Genomic DNA, 18,779 nt, shown 5'->3' with positions numbered 1-18,779 from the left:
CCAACACTTCACTGTGAGTGCTCGTAGGTGCATTTTGGCAATTGATCTTCATAATAAAAGCATTTTCTTCTTTAGCGGTGGTTATTCACAGATTTGCATATTCAACAGAATTTCTGTCTTGACTTGTTTCACTGGACCAGCTAAGGGCCATTGAGGGTACAAGGATTTCCCAATGCTAGACTCGGTCGCTCAAGGTAACGGTTGGATCTGCACTTAAAACTCTTTTTGATACCGTAAACGTTTTGCACGTTGAAGTAATGGATTTTTTTGGAAGTGGTGCAAAGGAGCAGAAGAGTCCTCAAAACTTTTGTGATAATGCTCATAAGGGGTGACCCGAAAGCCAGTTAACAATTAAAAATGCACTAATTCACGGAATATTGTAGGGAAAGGGGTAAAACTTGACACATATGCCTGAAATGACAAGGAGTTCCACTGAAACCAAAACCTATTGCAAACACTGGCTAACATATGGCGTTGGACAGTCCATCTCAGTGACGCCGCATGGGGGTGCGAGGTACGCCGATACGTTGTAAAATCGCATCATTCCTAACCTCATACTGTTACACGCGTGAGAGATCTCTTGTGCCCATTGTTTGGTGATAAAGTTCTTTGTGACACATGCTCACCGTATTAACTGTCATTCATAAACAATGCCTGTATTCGGGAGAGAGTATTCTGAAGAGCACTGTAAACTAATCGGTAGGTGTGGTGAGACATTGCGATTAGGTGTTGTTTTTTAGCTTCTCTAATGAGGTCGGATAGTCGTGGTAGACATGCGACTTCAGGTAACACCACAACCAATAATCACACGGATTGAAGTCTTACCTTCCAACAGGTGCTAATCAGCCAGGCTAGGGATGATGCGGTTCTGTAACGTATCAGCGTGCCTACAGCTCATTTTATAAACAATTCTCATGCGGTGTCACTATTTATTAATCGAGGCCCACGAGAAAGGCAGGCCGCGGCGCGTACGTCACGAAGGTAGGCCGAGCTCGCTCACTCAATTCAGCAGAAAACCTACGTTTCTACACCTGTTAACTTGTAACTGTGTGTGTATGTGCAAATGAGAATTGTGTCTTCTACTGGAATCCATTATTATAGTATCTTATTGTTATTAATCCTACAATGATAGAAAGTGCATAGGCCTCTTAATACTTTGTTACGGCTGTATTGCGGCACAATAAAACTAAAATCATTTCTAAATGATTATCAGCTCCATAAGACACCACATCTTGTATGAAATGAGGACTATTTCGCAGAAGAGACTAAATGCTACAAACAAGCCGTTATACCATTTATGTCGAGAATTTATCTTAAATTTTGTTGTGCGACTAGTAGTCAATAAGACTTCCAGCAGCCGATGCAACTCTCATTAGTACATACACACCCAGGATTTCAAGGACGTATGTCAATTTTTACGTCTCTACCCAGATTATTCCGTGAAATACTGAATTTTCTAATGTTAACGCACTTTTGCGTTACCTGTTTATGCCCTTTCCTCGGTTCAATTAAAAATGTTTACTCTATTTGAAAGGAACGAACTGTCTCCTACTCTCATGCCGATTTTCTCGTTACTTGGAAATTAACATCTACTGGCCTCATCCACATGTACACTGGTAAGTTCGCACTCTGTATAGGTCAACGATTGACTGTCACTCTGTATGTTACAGGGTGCTTTGGCTGCTTGGCTGTGCCGCTGGAGCAACAGCGGCCAGCATCCTGATCAACCTGGTGTGGTCCCAGTACATCACGTCCCCCACCATCACGACAGTGGAGTCAACTCACTACCCCATCTGGAACGTCCCGTATCCCGCCGTCACTGTCTGCAACATAAACAAAGTTCACCTCACCAATGCCGTACGACTTTATGAACAATCGTAAGTTGTAACCTGATTCTGCTGTAGCCAAATGTTGTTATCAGGTGCAGATTCAAGGGGGAGGAGACGGGGTCGTGCAGCAGCTTTTGTGCTGTCACATATATCAACTTCCACATTTCACAGTTACCTTTTGGAAAATAAAATAGCATGAAAGCTAAGTTTTTCGAAAATGGTGTAGAATTCTAGAACTTCCAAACCACAGGGGTTGGACAAACATTTGGAAACGCTGCAAGAAATGCATCCTGGAACAAAAGTGCTGGTGCCATTCTAGCCTGCAGGTTGGACTGTTGGTTTGACCACAAACAGCACCTATGCAAAATCTGGAATAAGTTGCAAGTGTCAATCGTGTTCAGAACAGTGGTCTGTGTGGCTGTATGTGCATAATGCTGGAGTTAAGTGAATTCGAACATGGTCAAATTGCTGGTGCTCATATGGTTGATGCTTCCATAATCACGGTAGCCGAAGTGTTTGGTGTTTCGACAGGCACCATATCGAAGATTTATACCCCATAAAGGAAAAGTGGAAAAATGTCATGTGCCAAGTCACAACGCGGACAAAAGCATATTTCGAGTGACCCTGATGGACGGCCATTGCAGAAGAATGTAAAGAAAAGTAAGAGGACGACAGATGCAAAAATCTCTTCAGAACTGAATGTTGCACTCACAAATCTTGTCGTACCAAAACAACATGAAGGGAGCTCCGAAAGCAGACAATTGTGGAGCGAGCTGCAGTTCCAAAACCACTGATCAGTGATGCAAATGCCATAAAACCTCGACTATGGAGCAATAGAAGAGTATCATTTGGTCGGATGAGTCTCCTTTCACACTGTTTCCAGCCTCTGTCCGAGTTTACATCCCAAGAGTGGAGCATGGTGGCTATTCGGTGATTTGGGCAGCTGTATCGAGGAATCCATAGATACCACGGTTTCTCTGCAAGGCTACATTACTGCAATTTTGGGTGATCATGTCCATCCCATGGTATAGTGTTTGTTCCCCAATGGTAATGCTGTGTTCCAAGATGACAAGGCCTTTGTTCATATTGCACGCATAATCCAGTACTGGTTTCGTGAACAGGTAGGCCCAGATCTAGCAAGGGGCAAACTGGGCTATCTGTCCTGGGCGGCAATTTCAGGGGGCGCCTGATTCATATTCTTGAAGAAAAGAACCTTGTTTCACAATGAACCTAACATCCAGTGCACGTTGGTCTATCGATTATTCGTATGATTTTGAATCGCATCCCAGTTGGATTTTAAACATTTTTGAACACATTCGATGTTGATTTCTGAACGAATCATAAGCTAATTTTTGAATGTGTTCTTAGTGTATGTAATGTCTCTACCAGACAAATCTCCATAGCATCTAGAAATAAAAACTTTCATGCAGACAAAAGGGGACCGGGCTATATAAGCTGAGCCGAATAAATCCGAACGGGTGAATACCAATCGCTGCTTGTTTATGTGGTTGATTGGGTGTGCGAATTATCAGTGTCACTATAATTGTTAACGAGATCTTTAGATTCAAATTATCAGAGTGGACATAAACGACTAGCAGGAATAACAGGTAAGAAAGGGTACACATTACCTTCTCGGTGTATTCAAGAAAATGAAATTGTGACAGAAAACTTTTTGCCAGATCGCTACACTACCAGATGTACAGTTCCTGGCTAGCAGCCGCTGTAAATTCTAGTCTCGGAATAGCGTGGAAAGCGCGTTGTACGCATACGTAATAATGCCTAACCGGAGAATAAACGCCGGATATCTGTACTTGTGATTCTGGCAGGTTTAGGCCGCATCCACAGCAGCACTGACAATGGTCGTCGGACACCGTCGTCAGAGGTCACCCAATAACATCGGCCGACACCGTGGTCATAGAGCATACGATCTCCTTCGTCAGTTTTTGGCAGGGTCAAGGAGGTTAGAATAGATTACGTTAGAATCTATTCTGTGTATGAAGTAGGTTATGTTTTTACCTTTTAGGGTGGGGTGGATACCATGACGCCTCTGTGCTTGGATATGAGTGCTGCATAGCGGCTTCTGCTATTACAGAAACGTCGAACGCATGCGAATGATCTTTCCTGCCTTGTAAAGAACGTGGCGAGTATTATACACTATGTCTTCAGTTATCGCAATATCCAGACAAGTTTTACGAATATATGAGCTGGAGGGCGAAATGTTCTGTTAAATACTCGAGATAATTCGAGAAGATCTTGAAAAGCAAGTTATAAACTCTCGTTTCGCTCTATTTATTTAATGTTGTGCAGACGTACATCAATTAACGTTTAATGGCTATCATTTAGTGCAGTGAGTGAAAGACAAGCATAAAGTGTATCATAAGATTCTCTTATAATCTACAACACTTAAAACTGGAAATACATAGTCCTACCGCACGCCATATTTGCAAACCATTCGTATTAACAGGATCACTACCCTACTGGCATAAAACGCCAGTAAGCAGTAATAATAATTTGAAGACAACTAATGACAACTTACCACAAAAAAGAATCAGTACAGTAGCCATAAGCATATGAGATATGCCACCCTTTTCACTTGAAAAAATAATTTTTTGAGGTTATAATCTATGCCTAAGGTTTCCAATAAAGATTTTGCCCACTTTTAGATGTAAAATGAATCTGCAGTTTCAGTCGATAGATTCCAAACTAAATCCAGATTATGACGTTTTCATCGTCAGGATGCCACAGACTGACTCTTTTTTGTGCTAAATTTATGAGTTTCTCACACTCCACGTTACGTGTGTGAGAACGTCGGTTAATTTGACCGAAGAAAACAAACTGATTTGAATTTCACCGATTGTCGTCCAAAGTCTGTCAGTTCGGAAGATAAAGTCGGCTATAGTGTGACTGCGCACTTAATGGCGCACTGGTTGGAAAAGATCGGCAGTCTCCGGTCGATGTCGGTCACGGCAGAATCCTGTGATACCAGAGCGACTGTGACCGCAGCCTCAGTGAAGTTAACAGGAGGATGAGTTTTGGCAATGACAGGAGTATGCACAGAATTAGTGATGACAACATTGTTTGTTAGAACGAGAAAGGAGAAGAAACGGGAACAGCACACAAATTATATGGAAGAATATGACGATTCCAAATGTATATAAAAATTTTCGTACAACTTCTTTTTGATCCCATGCTTGAGAAACTGGATGTTATCAATGAAATGTGAAACTATTTCCTAATAGAGAACTTTTTGTTTGTAGTAGGCCTAATAGGCATTTGCTGTTGGTACTTCATGAATTATGTTCTGACTTGTTATTTATGTAAATGAGATACATAAAAATGACCATTTGTGCCAAAACAGTCTCGCTTGTTTGGCGTGTGCTACAATTGCTGCAATATTAGAAAGGCATATTCGTCCTGTCTAGCAGACAGTGACGAAATAGACGTAATCAGATCGTGAAACCAAACCAGTTTTGGGTACTATTCGTGTTAACAGCTTTTTCATTGTTAGAGAACGACATTTTGATTTTTCACGTAGCAAAACGTTTGAGGAACTTTGATGAGGTACTAGTAATAGATTCTTCACAGAAAGCAAAGCACACTGTGTAAAGCTATAGCAAGATTAGTGAGAAAAAAATGCTGGCACCTAAGGACTGATTGGTTGGTTAGTTGTTTTGGGGAAGCAGACCAGACAGCGAGGTCATCGGTCTCATCGGATTAGGGAAGGATGGGGAAGGAAGTCGGCCATGCCCTTTCAGAGGAACCATCCCGGCATTTACCTGGAGTGATTTAGGGAAATCACGGAAAACCTAAATCAGGATGGCCGGACGCGGGATTGAACCGTCGTCCTCCCGAATGCGAGTCCAGTGTCTAACCACTGCGCCACCTTGCTCGGTCCTAAGGACTGAGAAAGTGTGTACTGTCTTGCTTGTCTCTTATCTTTACTGGTTTTTTGTCTCCTACATTTACTTTTATATCACACAAAAGAGGAAATTATTAGCTAATAGGCAATAAAGAGAGCAAATTTTCTGAAAATTTCTCACAAGTAATCCCACCCACTATTAATTGTGAGTTTTTTTTAAAAAGGGGGTAGGATGTCAAGCCCACCGCCTGGGAACAGGAGAGACACTACAGGAAATTTTAATTTCCACTGACCTGAATATAGGTTTGATGGCTTCCATGAGCCACAAGTTTTTTTATCTGAATTTCTAAATCTTAAAGTAAATTGTTTAAATGAACACTGACTTAGTAATGATACCATAAAAATCTTAAATAAAATTGAAAACTTCAAGGTAGCCACCAGCTTTTGTAGGATAAATAAGTCACAAGGAGGTTCATGCATACTCATTCATTCTGATTTAGATTACCATGTAAGATGTGACTTCAATTGTTTTAATGAAGAGTGTATTTTTGAGGGTTGCTGTGTTGAGTTAAAGGACTTAAATGTTGTTATAATATCAATTTATAGAATCCCAGGGAAGGTGACAACTGGGCATTTCCTACATAAATTTCAGAGTTTGTTAGAATACCTCAGTAAAGAAAAGAGGAAAAAAATTGTGGTTGCTGCTGATTTCAACATGACTGTGTTGAATGAAACATGTGAGGCATCAAAAAATTACAGACTTAATTAAAAAATATGGCTACAAATTAAATTTTTGTAAATCTACAAGAGAAAATGCTCAGTCAGCTACATGCATTGACAATATTTTAACAAATTACGTATTTGAAGGTGTATATAAATTTTGTCTAGACCTAGGAATTTCTGATCATTCAGCATTATTCACTGAGCTACCCACAGCAGGCTTATGTAAAAAGGATCTTCAACCAAGAAACTTTGACTCTATTCCATGATAAGCTCAAGGAGACAGAATGGCACTTTGATAAAAAGATTTCATGCACAGCAAATTTTGAAGCATTTCTTAGGGATTTTCTAAGTGTTTTCAATGAAATGTTTCCACAAAAACTTATTTTAATAAAATGACAAAATTAAAATGGATCATGAAAGGTATAAAAATCTCCAGTGCTAAGAAAAGGCAGCTACATAGGGAACTAAGACATAATAAAAAAATTGAATTTATTGAATATGTTAAACGATACAAAAGTACATTTAAGAAAGTTGTCAAAGCAGCAAAGCAAATGACAAATCATAATTTAATTTTAAAACGTGAGAATAAATCAAAGGCTGTGTGGTCAGTTGTAAAACACGAATTAGGTATCAAAGCCTCTAGACATGGAATTAGTACAATTAAGCTTGAAGATGAGATCATTGTAAATCCGGCTCAAATTTCAGAATGCTTCAATGAGTTCTTCATTAATGTAGTGAAACCAGAGGTTAATGTTGCAGATTATGAGAACAATGTATGTCCCTTTGGACTAAATCATAATTCTGAATGCCTCACAAAATTCAAAACAGTTTCAACAATAGATGTAGAAAAAGTTATAGTAAAACTAAAAAACTAAAATTCTGCAGGTTGGGATGGAATACCAGCAAAAGTCCTTAAATCTGTGTGTAAAATAATAGGATACCCACTATCTAAAATAAAAAACCAATCCTTTGAACAAGGAAGCTTCCCAGAGGTGCTGAAGTATGCAGAAGTAAAACCGTTGCTCAAAAAAGGGTCAGGAGAGGATATGGGGAATTATTGTCCTATCTCCCTCCTTCCAGTCCTATCAAAAATCTTTGAAAATGCTGCTGCTATGCAGATTCGAAATTTTGTGGAGAAATATGATATTGTTATGGAAAAACAATTTGGTTTCCAGCGAGGCAAAGGTACTACTGATGCAATTAACAAGTTTATCGACGAGATCAGCACATCATTAGACAACCATAATAAAGTTGCAGGAATATTTTGTGATCTCACAAAAGCCTTTGACTCTGTAAATCATGCACTGCTCATCTACTGTATAAGCTTGACAAGTATGGGATCAAGGGTAATGTTCTAAATTGGCTCACTTCATACTTATCAAATAGGAAACAAAGAGTGATTGTCTCATCAAATGCAGCAAATCACTATTCAAAATGGAAAACAGTAGGCCAAGGTGTCCCTCAAGGCTCGATACTAGGACGTATTTTGTTTTTGTTGTATGTTAATGATTTACCGAACAATATAAATGCTCCATTGATTTTATTTGCAGATGACACATCTGTATTAACTGAAAACCAGGAGCCAGAAAACATCCCTCTCTACATAATAAACACAATGAACAAACTAGAAACATGGTTCCAACTGAATGGATTAAGACTGAACATCCCCAAAACCCACATGGTCCAATTCAGAACAAAATAGTCAAAGCCCCAAGAAATTAAAATAACTCATAAAAATCAGGATATAGAAGAAGTGGATTCTGTGAAGTTTTTAGGGTTAAACCTAGATAAAAATTTAAATTGGAATAAACATGTTGACTACCTGTTAAACAAATTATGTCGCTTTGCATTTGCTATGCAAATATCAGCTGGTGCAACAGACATGTATGCAAGGAAAATTGCATACCACAGCTACTTTCAATCAGTTGTAAGGTATGGTATTATTTTTTGGGGAAATTCGAGCAATATATTGCGCATACTAAAGTTACAGAAAAGAACAATAAGGAACATGTGTACTGCCCATCCAAGGACATCATGTCACCCACTATTTGAAAAACAACAGTTATTAACAGTTCCCTCCTTATACATCTATTATATTATCATCTTTCTACATATCAATTTAGAGTTATTTGAGAAAAACTGTTTCAATCACGCTTATAACACGAGAAACAAAGACAATTTTATGCTTCCCACTCATCACTTAAACCTATATGCGCAGTCTCCTCAGTATATGGCAATGAAAATTCGTAACAAGCTAAATGGAAAGAATGTTCTGAGTATGAACCTAGAGACACTGAAAACAAAGCTATATGATATACTTGTCAAACGCTGCTACTACAGTGTTGAGGAGTTCATGAAGGATGAACTGAACATTTGAGCAGGATAAATTTACATATAGTCTTGTGAGTAATGTATCTGTCCTTCACAAAAGGGAGGAAAGAAAAATAAAAGTTTATATTAATGTTAAAATTCTTTGTACCAATTAGGCCTAAGTTGTGTTATCCATTTTTTTACGTGTCTCCTGTACACTAATCATATGATTAGAAATTGTATGTTATGAGATGAATAAAACACTATTCACTATACACTATTCACTATTCATTAAAAATATACATGGGAGAATATGTGTACACCACAGAAGTTCAGAATGAACTAGGTCAAAGATTATCCCACTTTGGAAATGTAACAATGGCCAAAGACATTCCCCATGCTGCATCATGCAATTGCTATAAGAGCCCCACAGACTGCAGAGCACATGGATGTGGATGGTGCTACTGCAGACCGTATCTTCACGCGCATACTCATGACCAGGCATGCCGTGGCTGGCTGCTTACTCAGGTGCATGGCTGGACCATTTCTCACTGTGTTGAGTAGGTGGAGTATGCATGATCAGAAGCAGTCAGAAAAGTAGGTATGGATGTTGGGGTTGGTGAGTGGTGGAGGTTGAACCAAGGGAGGCGATAGTACCATAGCAGTTCACGTGTCATGCTCCAGTGACAAATTCTGGAGTTGAGCATGTTTTTTAGTAGCTGTGACCATGAGAACTTCATCTGCTGAAAGTTTGGAAGTGATGGAATCTGGATCAACATCCAACAAGAGTCTGTATTTTCAAGGGAATGTTCCTGGCAGTGTGCCATCATGAATGCATTGCCATCTTATTGTCCTCTTACAACGATAATGTTGTTGATTGGTTTGACTGAGATCTCGTCAGGTCAGAACTGGCATAAGTTCACTTGCGCTATCATTTTGTGGCCATTCATGTCAATGTGTGGAATATCATATACAGGTTTAATGCTACTTCCAGGTGTGTCAGTGGCATAAAGTAGGGTCCATGGCAGTTTAAACCTGTTGAGCATAACTGTCATCATTTTGCAGTGCAGTAAAATGTCATAGGTGTTGTCACCCTGTCTAATCACTTTATGTGAGCATGAACAGGGGGAGTGGAATGCGGCTCAGACTATATTGTCTCACAGTGTGACATGGTCAAAGTCCTGCAGATGAAGATTTTCTGACAGCTGTGCACCTATAGGTTGGTATCTTAATGTGTACAATGTGTTATTTTACTCTGTAGACATGCTGTGGTAATTGCTTGTCTGGTGGCAGTTGGGACAGCCCTGTGAAGTCCAACAGACCAGTGAATGCTTCTCCATAAATGAGTTCCACCAGAGACACATGGAGGCCTTCTTTATAAGCTCAACTTCTTCTTCTTCCATTGGCACTACATCCCAGGATGGGACTTGGCCTCCTCAATAATTTTCTGGACTTCACCGTGGACCTCCAGTTATGGCAACTGACTCTGGCAGCATCCTCTCCAACCTTGTCACTCCATCTCAACCTAGGTCATCCTCTTGCTTTTCTTCCACCAGGTTCACTGCAGCAAGCTTTCCTTGCGGGATCTGTCTCATCAAGTCACATCACATGTCCAGCCCATCTCAGTCTACACACCTTTATAAACTTTACCACATCATCCTCCTTATAGCAATCATATAGTTCGCCATTTCTTCACCTTCTCCAGGTCCCATTTTCAAATACAGTTCCAAAAGTCCTCCTCAATATACTTCTTTCATATGATCTCAGTTTGTTTTCACTCTGCTTCTTAATTGCCCATGTTTCTGAGCCATAAGCAAGTACTGGGTGTATCAGCATTTTGTAAAGTCGGCACTTCGTTCCTCGTCATATAAGCTTGGATTTAAAATGTTGCAAAATTCCAAAGTAGCATCAGTTAGAAGCACTTATGTGAGCCATAATTTCAGTTTAGGTGGTGCCATTTGCTTCTATCTTTGAGCCCAGATAGGTGAAACATTCCAGTCGCTCAAATGTCATTCCATCAAGGGTTATTGTGGGCTGTAAGAGTTGGTTAGTCCCATTATACATATACTTCGTCTTTCCTTCATTAATTCTCAGGCTCGTCTTCTCTGAACTCAGTTTTAGATCTGACAATGCACTTTGTTGATATCTAACTGTTCTGCTCATTAAATCAAGTCATCTGCCTATCTCAGCAATTGTACAGACTTACAGTAGATAGTTCCTCTTGTCTGAATACCCAATTTGTGTACCACTTTTTCAAGTTCCAAGTTGAAAAGTAGGCAAGAAAGCCCATCTCCTTGCCTTAGCCCAGTTCGAGTTGGAAACTGAGGTGACAGCCTTGACTGCACTCGCACGGTACACTGGGGATACTTTAGGGTGACCTCTATTAAATTCACCAATTTTCCAGGCACTCAAAATTCCAGGAATTCCCTCATAAAGTTTGGCCCAGTTTATTGAGTCATATGCAGATTTAAAGTCAATGAAAAGATGGTGCACATCAGCATTGAATGCATTGGTCTGTTTCCTTTCTTTGCTGTCACTTAGTTTTATCATCAAATCTAATGATTCTAATAGGTTCCGTGAAATATTCTCTTACCTTAATACCCTTGTAAACAGGTTGACCCATTATGTTTGAGCAGACATCATGCACACTGACAGAGTTGTCCTTATTTTCACACATCAGTATCAGTATTCCTATAAAGGCATGCAATTCTTTCTCATTTGTAGTTGCTTCGTTGGTTGATTTGGGGGAGGAGACCAAGTGAGGTCATTAGTCCATTGGATTAGGGAAGGATGGGGAAGGAAGTTGGCCATGCCCTTTCAAAAGAATCATCCTAGTATTTAGCTGAAGCAATTTAGGGAAATCACAGAAAACCTACATCAGGATGGCCAGATGCATGTCCTCACTTGTAGAAGTAATGGTTAGTTTAACTGCTTCTTCAGTTGAATGTTTTCCTGAAACATCCATGATGTCAGGTGTAAAAAGTAGCATCAAGACTTCTTCAGGAGAATGGCAAATACAGGCTGGAGTTATCCCTGCCTGTTACCTTACTATATTTGCAAGAGACCTCTTAGGTATTCTGAGCTGTGTGGTCACAAACCTTCTTTTAGATGCGGTTAAAGCCACATCCTGATGGTCACTATATGAAGCTACATTACCTTCATTGCCTGCTCTGTCTGTAACGTACAAATCACTTTCTGAATCTGAATCATACTCCATAATGCCATCTTCATTTTCACTCCCTGAGTTAGAATCTCCAGCTAAAATTTCATTCAGAACTCTTTCTAAAGATGATTCACACACTGTATTCTTTAAGACATTTCTGAGTCTTGATGTGAACAGCAAGGAATTGCACTAGCTGACTGGAAATATACTAGATAAATAACAGCTGAATGTCATCAACAATCTCTTCCTCAGTAAACAGACTGACTGTTGAGGATATCAAGAATACTAACCGACAAAACATAGACTTGCATTGTTGTGGAGATAGCAAGTAAAAAAGTTACACAGAAAAATATTGTATAGCAAAGAAATTAAAGGGGGCGGTTGAACCCACATTAAACGTTTCAATTTTTTTCTTTAAAAGGAGGATTTTTCTATAAAATTTATTGATGCTAAAGTTTCATACAGTATTCAGTAAGCAATGTCTCACAGGGAAAATGTATGACATTTACTTGGACAGAAGCTAAACAACAGAAAAATCTCTGAGTTCAGTGAACCCTCTCTTAGGTGTCCTAGGGCTAAGATTAAGTGTCTCTGGTTTTTCAATAACACTAGAGCTAAAGCACAACATTGAGACATACTGGGCTACTGTCTGAGCAATTGGTGTCACAGTAGTTTCATTATTCTGAGCAGCCACAAGTTCCTCATTCATAACAGAGGTTGGTAATGGTTCAGTCTCAGAAATGTTTTTGGTGTCAGGGTCAAAATGAAAATCAGCTACTGCATCAATTGTTGGCAATGTACTAGTTTCAGAGACGGCACTCTTATAACTAGAAATGGATGGCAAGAGCTGATCCAGGTTCCATATGAATATTTCCATTAAGATATTTTACAGTGTAAATAACATTTCTTTCTCTTTCCAAAACTACCCTTTCTCCATGCATCAGTTTTAATTCCATTTTTCATGTATACAAAATCTCTCGCATTGAATGTATGACTCATATCTATTACTGTATTAACTTGGGACTGATCTTTGGTTGGATGCCAAATTATTTGGTTAAAATTGAGTCCTTAGCTCCCTCCCAGACATAAGCATGGTTGGCCTTTGGTCTGTGAATGCATATTCTGCATTCCAATATACAGGTAACAATGTATACAATTTATCATGATTGTATGTTTCATAAAACGTACTGGCTTTCTGTGCATCCTTAAAAATTTTGATGGCTCACTCAGCTTGGTCATTTGAATTGGGATGGTAAGATGCAATGCTTAAATACCTAATTCTGTTTTTTACACAAAATGATGAAAAGTCCTTACTGTTTAAGTGGGCCCATTGTCTGACACAGTCACTTTAGGCAGGCCACACTGAGTGAATGAAACGATTAATGCAGCCACTAGAGCCGATGTATTGGAAGAGGGAATCTTGATTACTTTTGACCAATTGCTGTGGACATCCACTACAATTAGATACATGGTCTTACAAAATTCTGTGAAACCAATATGAAGCTTCTCCCGTGGTTCTGTAGGCCATTCCCATGAATGGTAAGTGGCCTTGGCTGGAGCACTGCTAACTCTAGAACATCCACTGCAAACAGCTGTGACTTTTTCTGTTTCTTTATTTAGTCAAAGCCATCATACATAGGTTTGACTACACACTTCATTTTTGTGATTCTCAAATGGCCTGAGTGTATTTCTGTTAAAGTCTTAGACTACAAGGAATTACAAATCTCTCCCCTTTAACAATATTATGAGACTTCAAGCAGAGAGCATCAAGTGAACTTGCAGTCAGGAAAAGCACACTGTTGTTGTGGAAAACAAGAACTCATGAAGCCACAATGCTCACTGAAAGGTTCAACTTGTAAAATTTGTGGAATGCAAGGGCGTGTTCCAAAAATGTACCACAGAAAAGGCAAGCAGTCAACAGTCAACAACTTGGGGCCCAAAGGAAACCAGTGGGAGAAGGAAAGAGACGATAATCCAGGTAATGAAACAAAACCCAGGAAAGTGTAGAGGCTGCTTTTGGAGGATTCTGACACTCACTCAGAGGAATCATATTCAAATAATGTGGTGGAAAATGATCAAGTAGTGCTAAAAATGTCAAGGCTGGATAGCTGTAGATCAAAATAAGCGTGAACCAAATCATGATCTAAATGAAGAAAACATCATATGTACAAGGAGTCGATATGTGTTCCACTGTGATAGATGAAGTTCCAATGTATAAAAGTGGATAATGATGCCTGCATTGGGGAGCTAATTGCAGATGGAAAGAAAATTCCTTTTGTGTTGGATAAGGTGCACATGTCACCTGTATGATTGTATGAAATATAATGAATAGTGCAAATATTTCCCTAAAGAAAAGTTGGGCAAAGTCAACACAAAAATTATTCACTATGATACACACACGTGAAGGGCTATGTATATTTGGTTAATGTGGCCACTGAAGTTGACAAAGTAAGCTATTCATTTTCTAGCTCCAAAAGAACAGACACCATGTGGAATCTACAGCTGTATTACATTATATGTAAATTGAAGGTCAACAACTTGGGGCCCAAAGGAAACCAGTGGGGGAAGAAACAGAGTACTCATTGCAATGCTTTGAAATATTTTTAAGAATGTCTGGCATCTTAGGTGGCCATTGATTATTTTTCAAAAAGAGTTCACCACAACATATAGTATTTTATCTTTGACTGCCTCTTCAAAAATTTCTTTATCAGGGACACTATCACGCATGAGGAAATTTACACATACAGCACACTCATCAGATTCAATCTGCCCAAGTAATGCCAATTTTAATGAACGGTCAGCATTACAATTATCTTTAGTTTTATGATATTTAATGTCATGATCAAAATGAGATAAAAATTCATCCCATCTTTGTCATCTTGTACCACAAATGGAAGACAGTGCAGCTTTGGGACTGAAATATACATGAGTGGTTTATGATCTGTTATCACAGTAAAGTGACTCCCTCTTAGGTACAGATCATACTTTTTTACACTCCATACCATGATTCTGGCTTCCTTATCCAAGATACAATAACTGTGTTCAGCTCAGCTCCATGTGGAACTAACAAACATTAGAGGTCTGTCAGTACCATCAGGAAATACATGACAAACACATGCACCCTTGCCCAGCAGCATCACAAGCTAAAAATAGTGGAAGTGTTGGGTCATAATGACACAAAATTTTGTTTCACAGCAACATACATTTAGCATCTTTGAGAGCTTTGTCACATTTTAGATTCCATTCCAACTTTGGTTTTTCACATATGAATACAGAGGACTTAAAATTCTTGACAAGTGTGGCAAAAATTTTCAATGCTAGTTCGTCATACCACAAAACGATAAAATCTGAGTTCCAATTGTTAGCTTTGGGGCTTTCTGCACAGCTTTCACTTTTCTGTTAGTAGTGTTCAGTCCACTTTTATCAGTCATGCCTTGTTTAGCACAACTTAATGGAACTGATGTTTTGCTGGGGAGAAGACTGTGATGATAGTGTCATCAGTATAGGAGTGTGTTTTCTAAAGACCAAGATGAATACTATCAATTTTTACTTGCCATATAGGTTGGGCACAAACCATTCCAAAAGCTTCTAATAAACTTATACAGGCCGCAAGAAGTAACTAGGGTCTGCAGATCTTGAGATGACTCACTCGTTCCTAACATGAATAGATACTGTTTATGTCAGTTTTGGTGAATTTCTCTCCTCCTCCTAGCTTATCAAAAATCTTATCTATCTTTGGTAAGGAATATTGAGGAATGACAAGGTTATGGTTAACAGTAACCCTAAAAGCCCCAGAAGTCTTACATTAGGTGTTTGGCCTTTAGCCTGCTGTAGGACAGGCACCATGGGTGTAGTCAGACTGCCTTTGGTTAACTTCTCATCGAGCAACTTTACAAAGATTTTTTTTCCAACCATATTCTGTATTTTATTGTTTAAAAAAAGTTGGTGATCTAGGGGAATTGACTTGGCATGAAGGGCAATGGGTTGGGTTCCTACTTTTAGCACTAGGATATCTTTGGCACAGTCTGAGATCCCTGTCTTTTTTGTGAAAACCTCCAAAGATGTTTCACTGGATCTATTTCTGTGTGTAAAATTTCTTATTTTTCACTTGATGTATTTTGACAATACTGTCCCACTTAAGTGGGATGGATGTAAGTCATATTTCAATTGATGGTTGATGAGGGGGGGGGGGGGGGGGGGGGGAAGGGGTGAAAAGAAAGGGAAACTAAGGGATTACTGATGTTAGCTGCATCAGGACATTATTCGGAATCAGCAGTGATGAGTGAAAATGTGTACCTGACTGGGATTATAATCCCAGTCCAGGATGATTTTTAATTGTCCACCGGTTCCACTTAATGTCCTGATTCAGCTGACAACAGTAATCCCTCACCTTTCCTTTCCTCCACCCACCCCCTCCTCCCACTCACCTTCAATTTACATATAATGTAATACAGCTGTAGATTCCACATGGTGTCTGTTCTTTTGGAGCTAGAAAATAAATAGCTTACTTTGTCAACTTCAGTGGCCACATTAACCAAATATACATAGCCCTTCACGTGTGTGTATCATAGTGAATAATTTTTGTGTTGACTTTGCCCAACTTTTCTTTAGGGAAATATTTGCACTATTCCTTATATTTCATACAATCATACAGGTGACATGTGCACCTTATCCAACACAAAAGGAATTTTCTTTCCATCTGCAATTAGCTCCCCAATGCAGGCATCATTATCCACTTTTATACATTGGAACTTCATCTATCACAGTGGAACACATATCGACTCCTTGTACATATGATGTTTTCTTCATTTAGATCATGTTTTGGTTCACGCTTATTTTGATCTACAGCTATCCAGCCTTGACATTTTTAGCACTACTTGATCACTTTCCACCACACTATTTGAATATGATTCCTCTGAGTGAGTGTCAGAATCCTCCAAAAGCAGCCTCTACACTTTCCTGGGTTTTGTTTCATTACCTGGATTATCGTCTTTTTCCTTCTCCCACTGGTTTCCTTTGGGCCCCAAGTTGTTGACTGTTGACTGCTTGCATTTTCTGCAATACACTTTTGGAACATGGCATAGCATACACAAATTTTACTAGTGGAACCTTTCAGTGAGCATTGTGGCTTCATGGGTTCTTGTTTCCCACAACAACAGTGTGCTTTTCCAGATTGCAAGTTCACTTGATGCACTCTGCTTGAAGAAGCCTCATTATATCGATCACCAGACATTGCAACATCAGTTTCAGCAGTTTCTGTAATCATTCTTGTCATTTATTGAATGTCAGTTTGCATTCTCCAAACAGTCTTTTTTTAAATTATTTCACTTCTTAAACCACACACCAATCTGTCTCATAATACTTCTTGTAGATTATCTTTAAACCCACAGTGTTGTGCCAAAGATTTCAATTGAGATACCTACTGTGGAATGGATTCTTCCAGCAGTTGGTCTCTTGTGTGAAATGTAATAGTGCTCACAAATCACTGAAGGTGCTGGCTATACATGGTGTTTCATTAGTTTCACAATTTGGTTGAAAGTCATGTCTTCTGGCTTCTTAACATATGCTAGATCTGTGATGAGAGCTGCATACTCAAATCCAATGAGACTTAATAGGTAGTTAGTTTGCAGGTTGACTGGAATCTTGTGTAGTTACTTTACTTTATTTGTGGACTCATGCCTTGCAATGGCACCGACATTACCCACAGACATGTGAATCTACTTTGCTACTTCCTTCTCCTCATGTTCACCATCAGTGTCTGACATGCTGCAATCAGTGGTTAATTCAGATGTTTGTTATATTTCTCCACACATTCTATTTCAGTGAATATTGATAAACAAAGGCATGTATGTTGATTTGTTCTTTAATTTCCCATTGCCATTTTTTAGGTTGCCCAGTAATATACAGATATGAAAACTACACACTTTATTTTGCTATCCCCAAGCTTCTCACACACAAAAAGACTACAACCTAGATAATAATAACATAGCAAAGAACCTAGGAAGGCAACTTAAACTAACTTAGCAAGAACAAATAACAACAAGGAAAATAGTTAAGGAATTTAGGGTACTATCCTCACATTCACTTTTATATTGTATATCCGTTGTACAGTACTGTATATTTTGTGTTTGTCTCATGAAGGTAATACAGCCTTTCAGTCCTGTCTCACAACTTACTAAAGATCACAAATAATTAACTTATGGAGGCATAAATTAACTATTCCTTATTATGGTATTGATATTGTTTCTATGCAGACATTTGTTGTAATATAGAGAGAATGCTTCTTTTATTAACACCCCGCCCTCCCTGCCTGCTGCCTCCCCCAAGTGTCAGCAACACTTTGAATTAAAGCTGACACAATCTCCAGCATGAATAACTGTTAGTGTCATTTAGTAGTAGAGGCTCCTGTGACCACAAAGTAGGCTGAATGTTTTTGGCATCTTGGCAGAATTAACTACATGTTAGAGACAATGCACACTCTTCATCTCATTGCATGCCATTTTTATGGTGCCATGAAAACTGCTTCTTTTGTGCCATTAGGGGTTTTTGAGAGAGGTTCCACATACATATATGTTGAAAGCTTTCTCATTATGTGCAATCACCCTGAACTAATCATTCTATGACTAAAAGGCTTGATGGTGAACAAAAACTTGTTCTCATAATTGTGGGTTATGGAAGACATCTTTTCTAGAGCTAAATCACAAACTTACAAAAGAGTTATGAAAATAAAATTGAATATTAACTGTCTCACTGCAGCACTATGACAAAGATAGACTTTAAATTCAAAGGAGCAGAAATTTGGTCTCTGTAATCTGATGCTTGTAAATTTGAATTACAAACTAGATAGCTCAAGATAATTTGTTAATATTGCTGATGTATATGTAACAGATTATCA

General features: G+C 38.9%; 1 protein-coding gene across 1 annotated transcript in view; it reads left to right on the top strand.

The window, feature by feature from the left end:
- LOC124577761 (sodium channel protein Nach-like) overlaps positions 1–18,779 on the top strand; it is a 193,071-nt gene that overhangs the window by 11,838 nt on the left and 162,454 nt on the right. The window contains exons 2-3 of the mRNA XM_047131226.1: positions 1,671–1,877; positions 4,476–4,494. Coding sequence (XP_046987182.1) covers positions 1,671–1,877; positions 4,476–4,494 — 226 coding nt within the window. The remainder of the gene's footprint in view (positions 1–1,670; positions 1,878–4,475; positions 4,495–18,779) is intronic.

Source organism: Schistocerca americana, chromosome 1 (genome assembly GCF_021461395.2).
Source record: "Schistocerca americana isolate TAMUIC-IGC-003095 chromosome 1, iqSchAmer2.1, whole genome shotgun sequence".
Lineage (NCBI taxonomy): Eukaryota > Metazoa > Arthropoda > Insecta > Orthoptera > Acrididae > Schistocerca > Schistocerca americana.
This window is presented reverse-complemented; position numbering and strand designations above follow the sequence as displayed.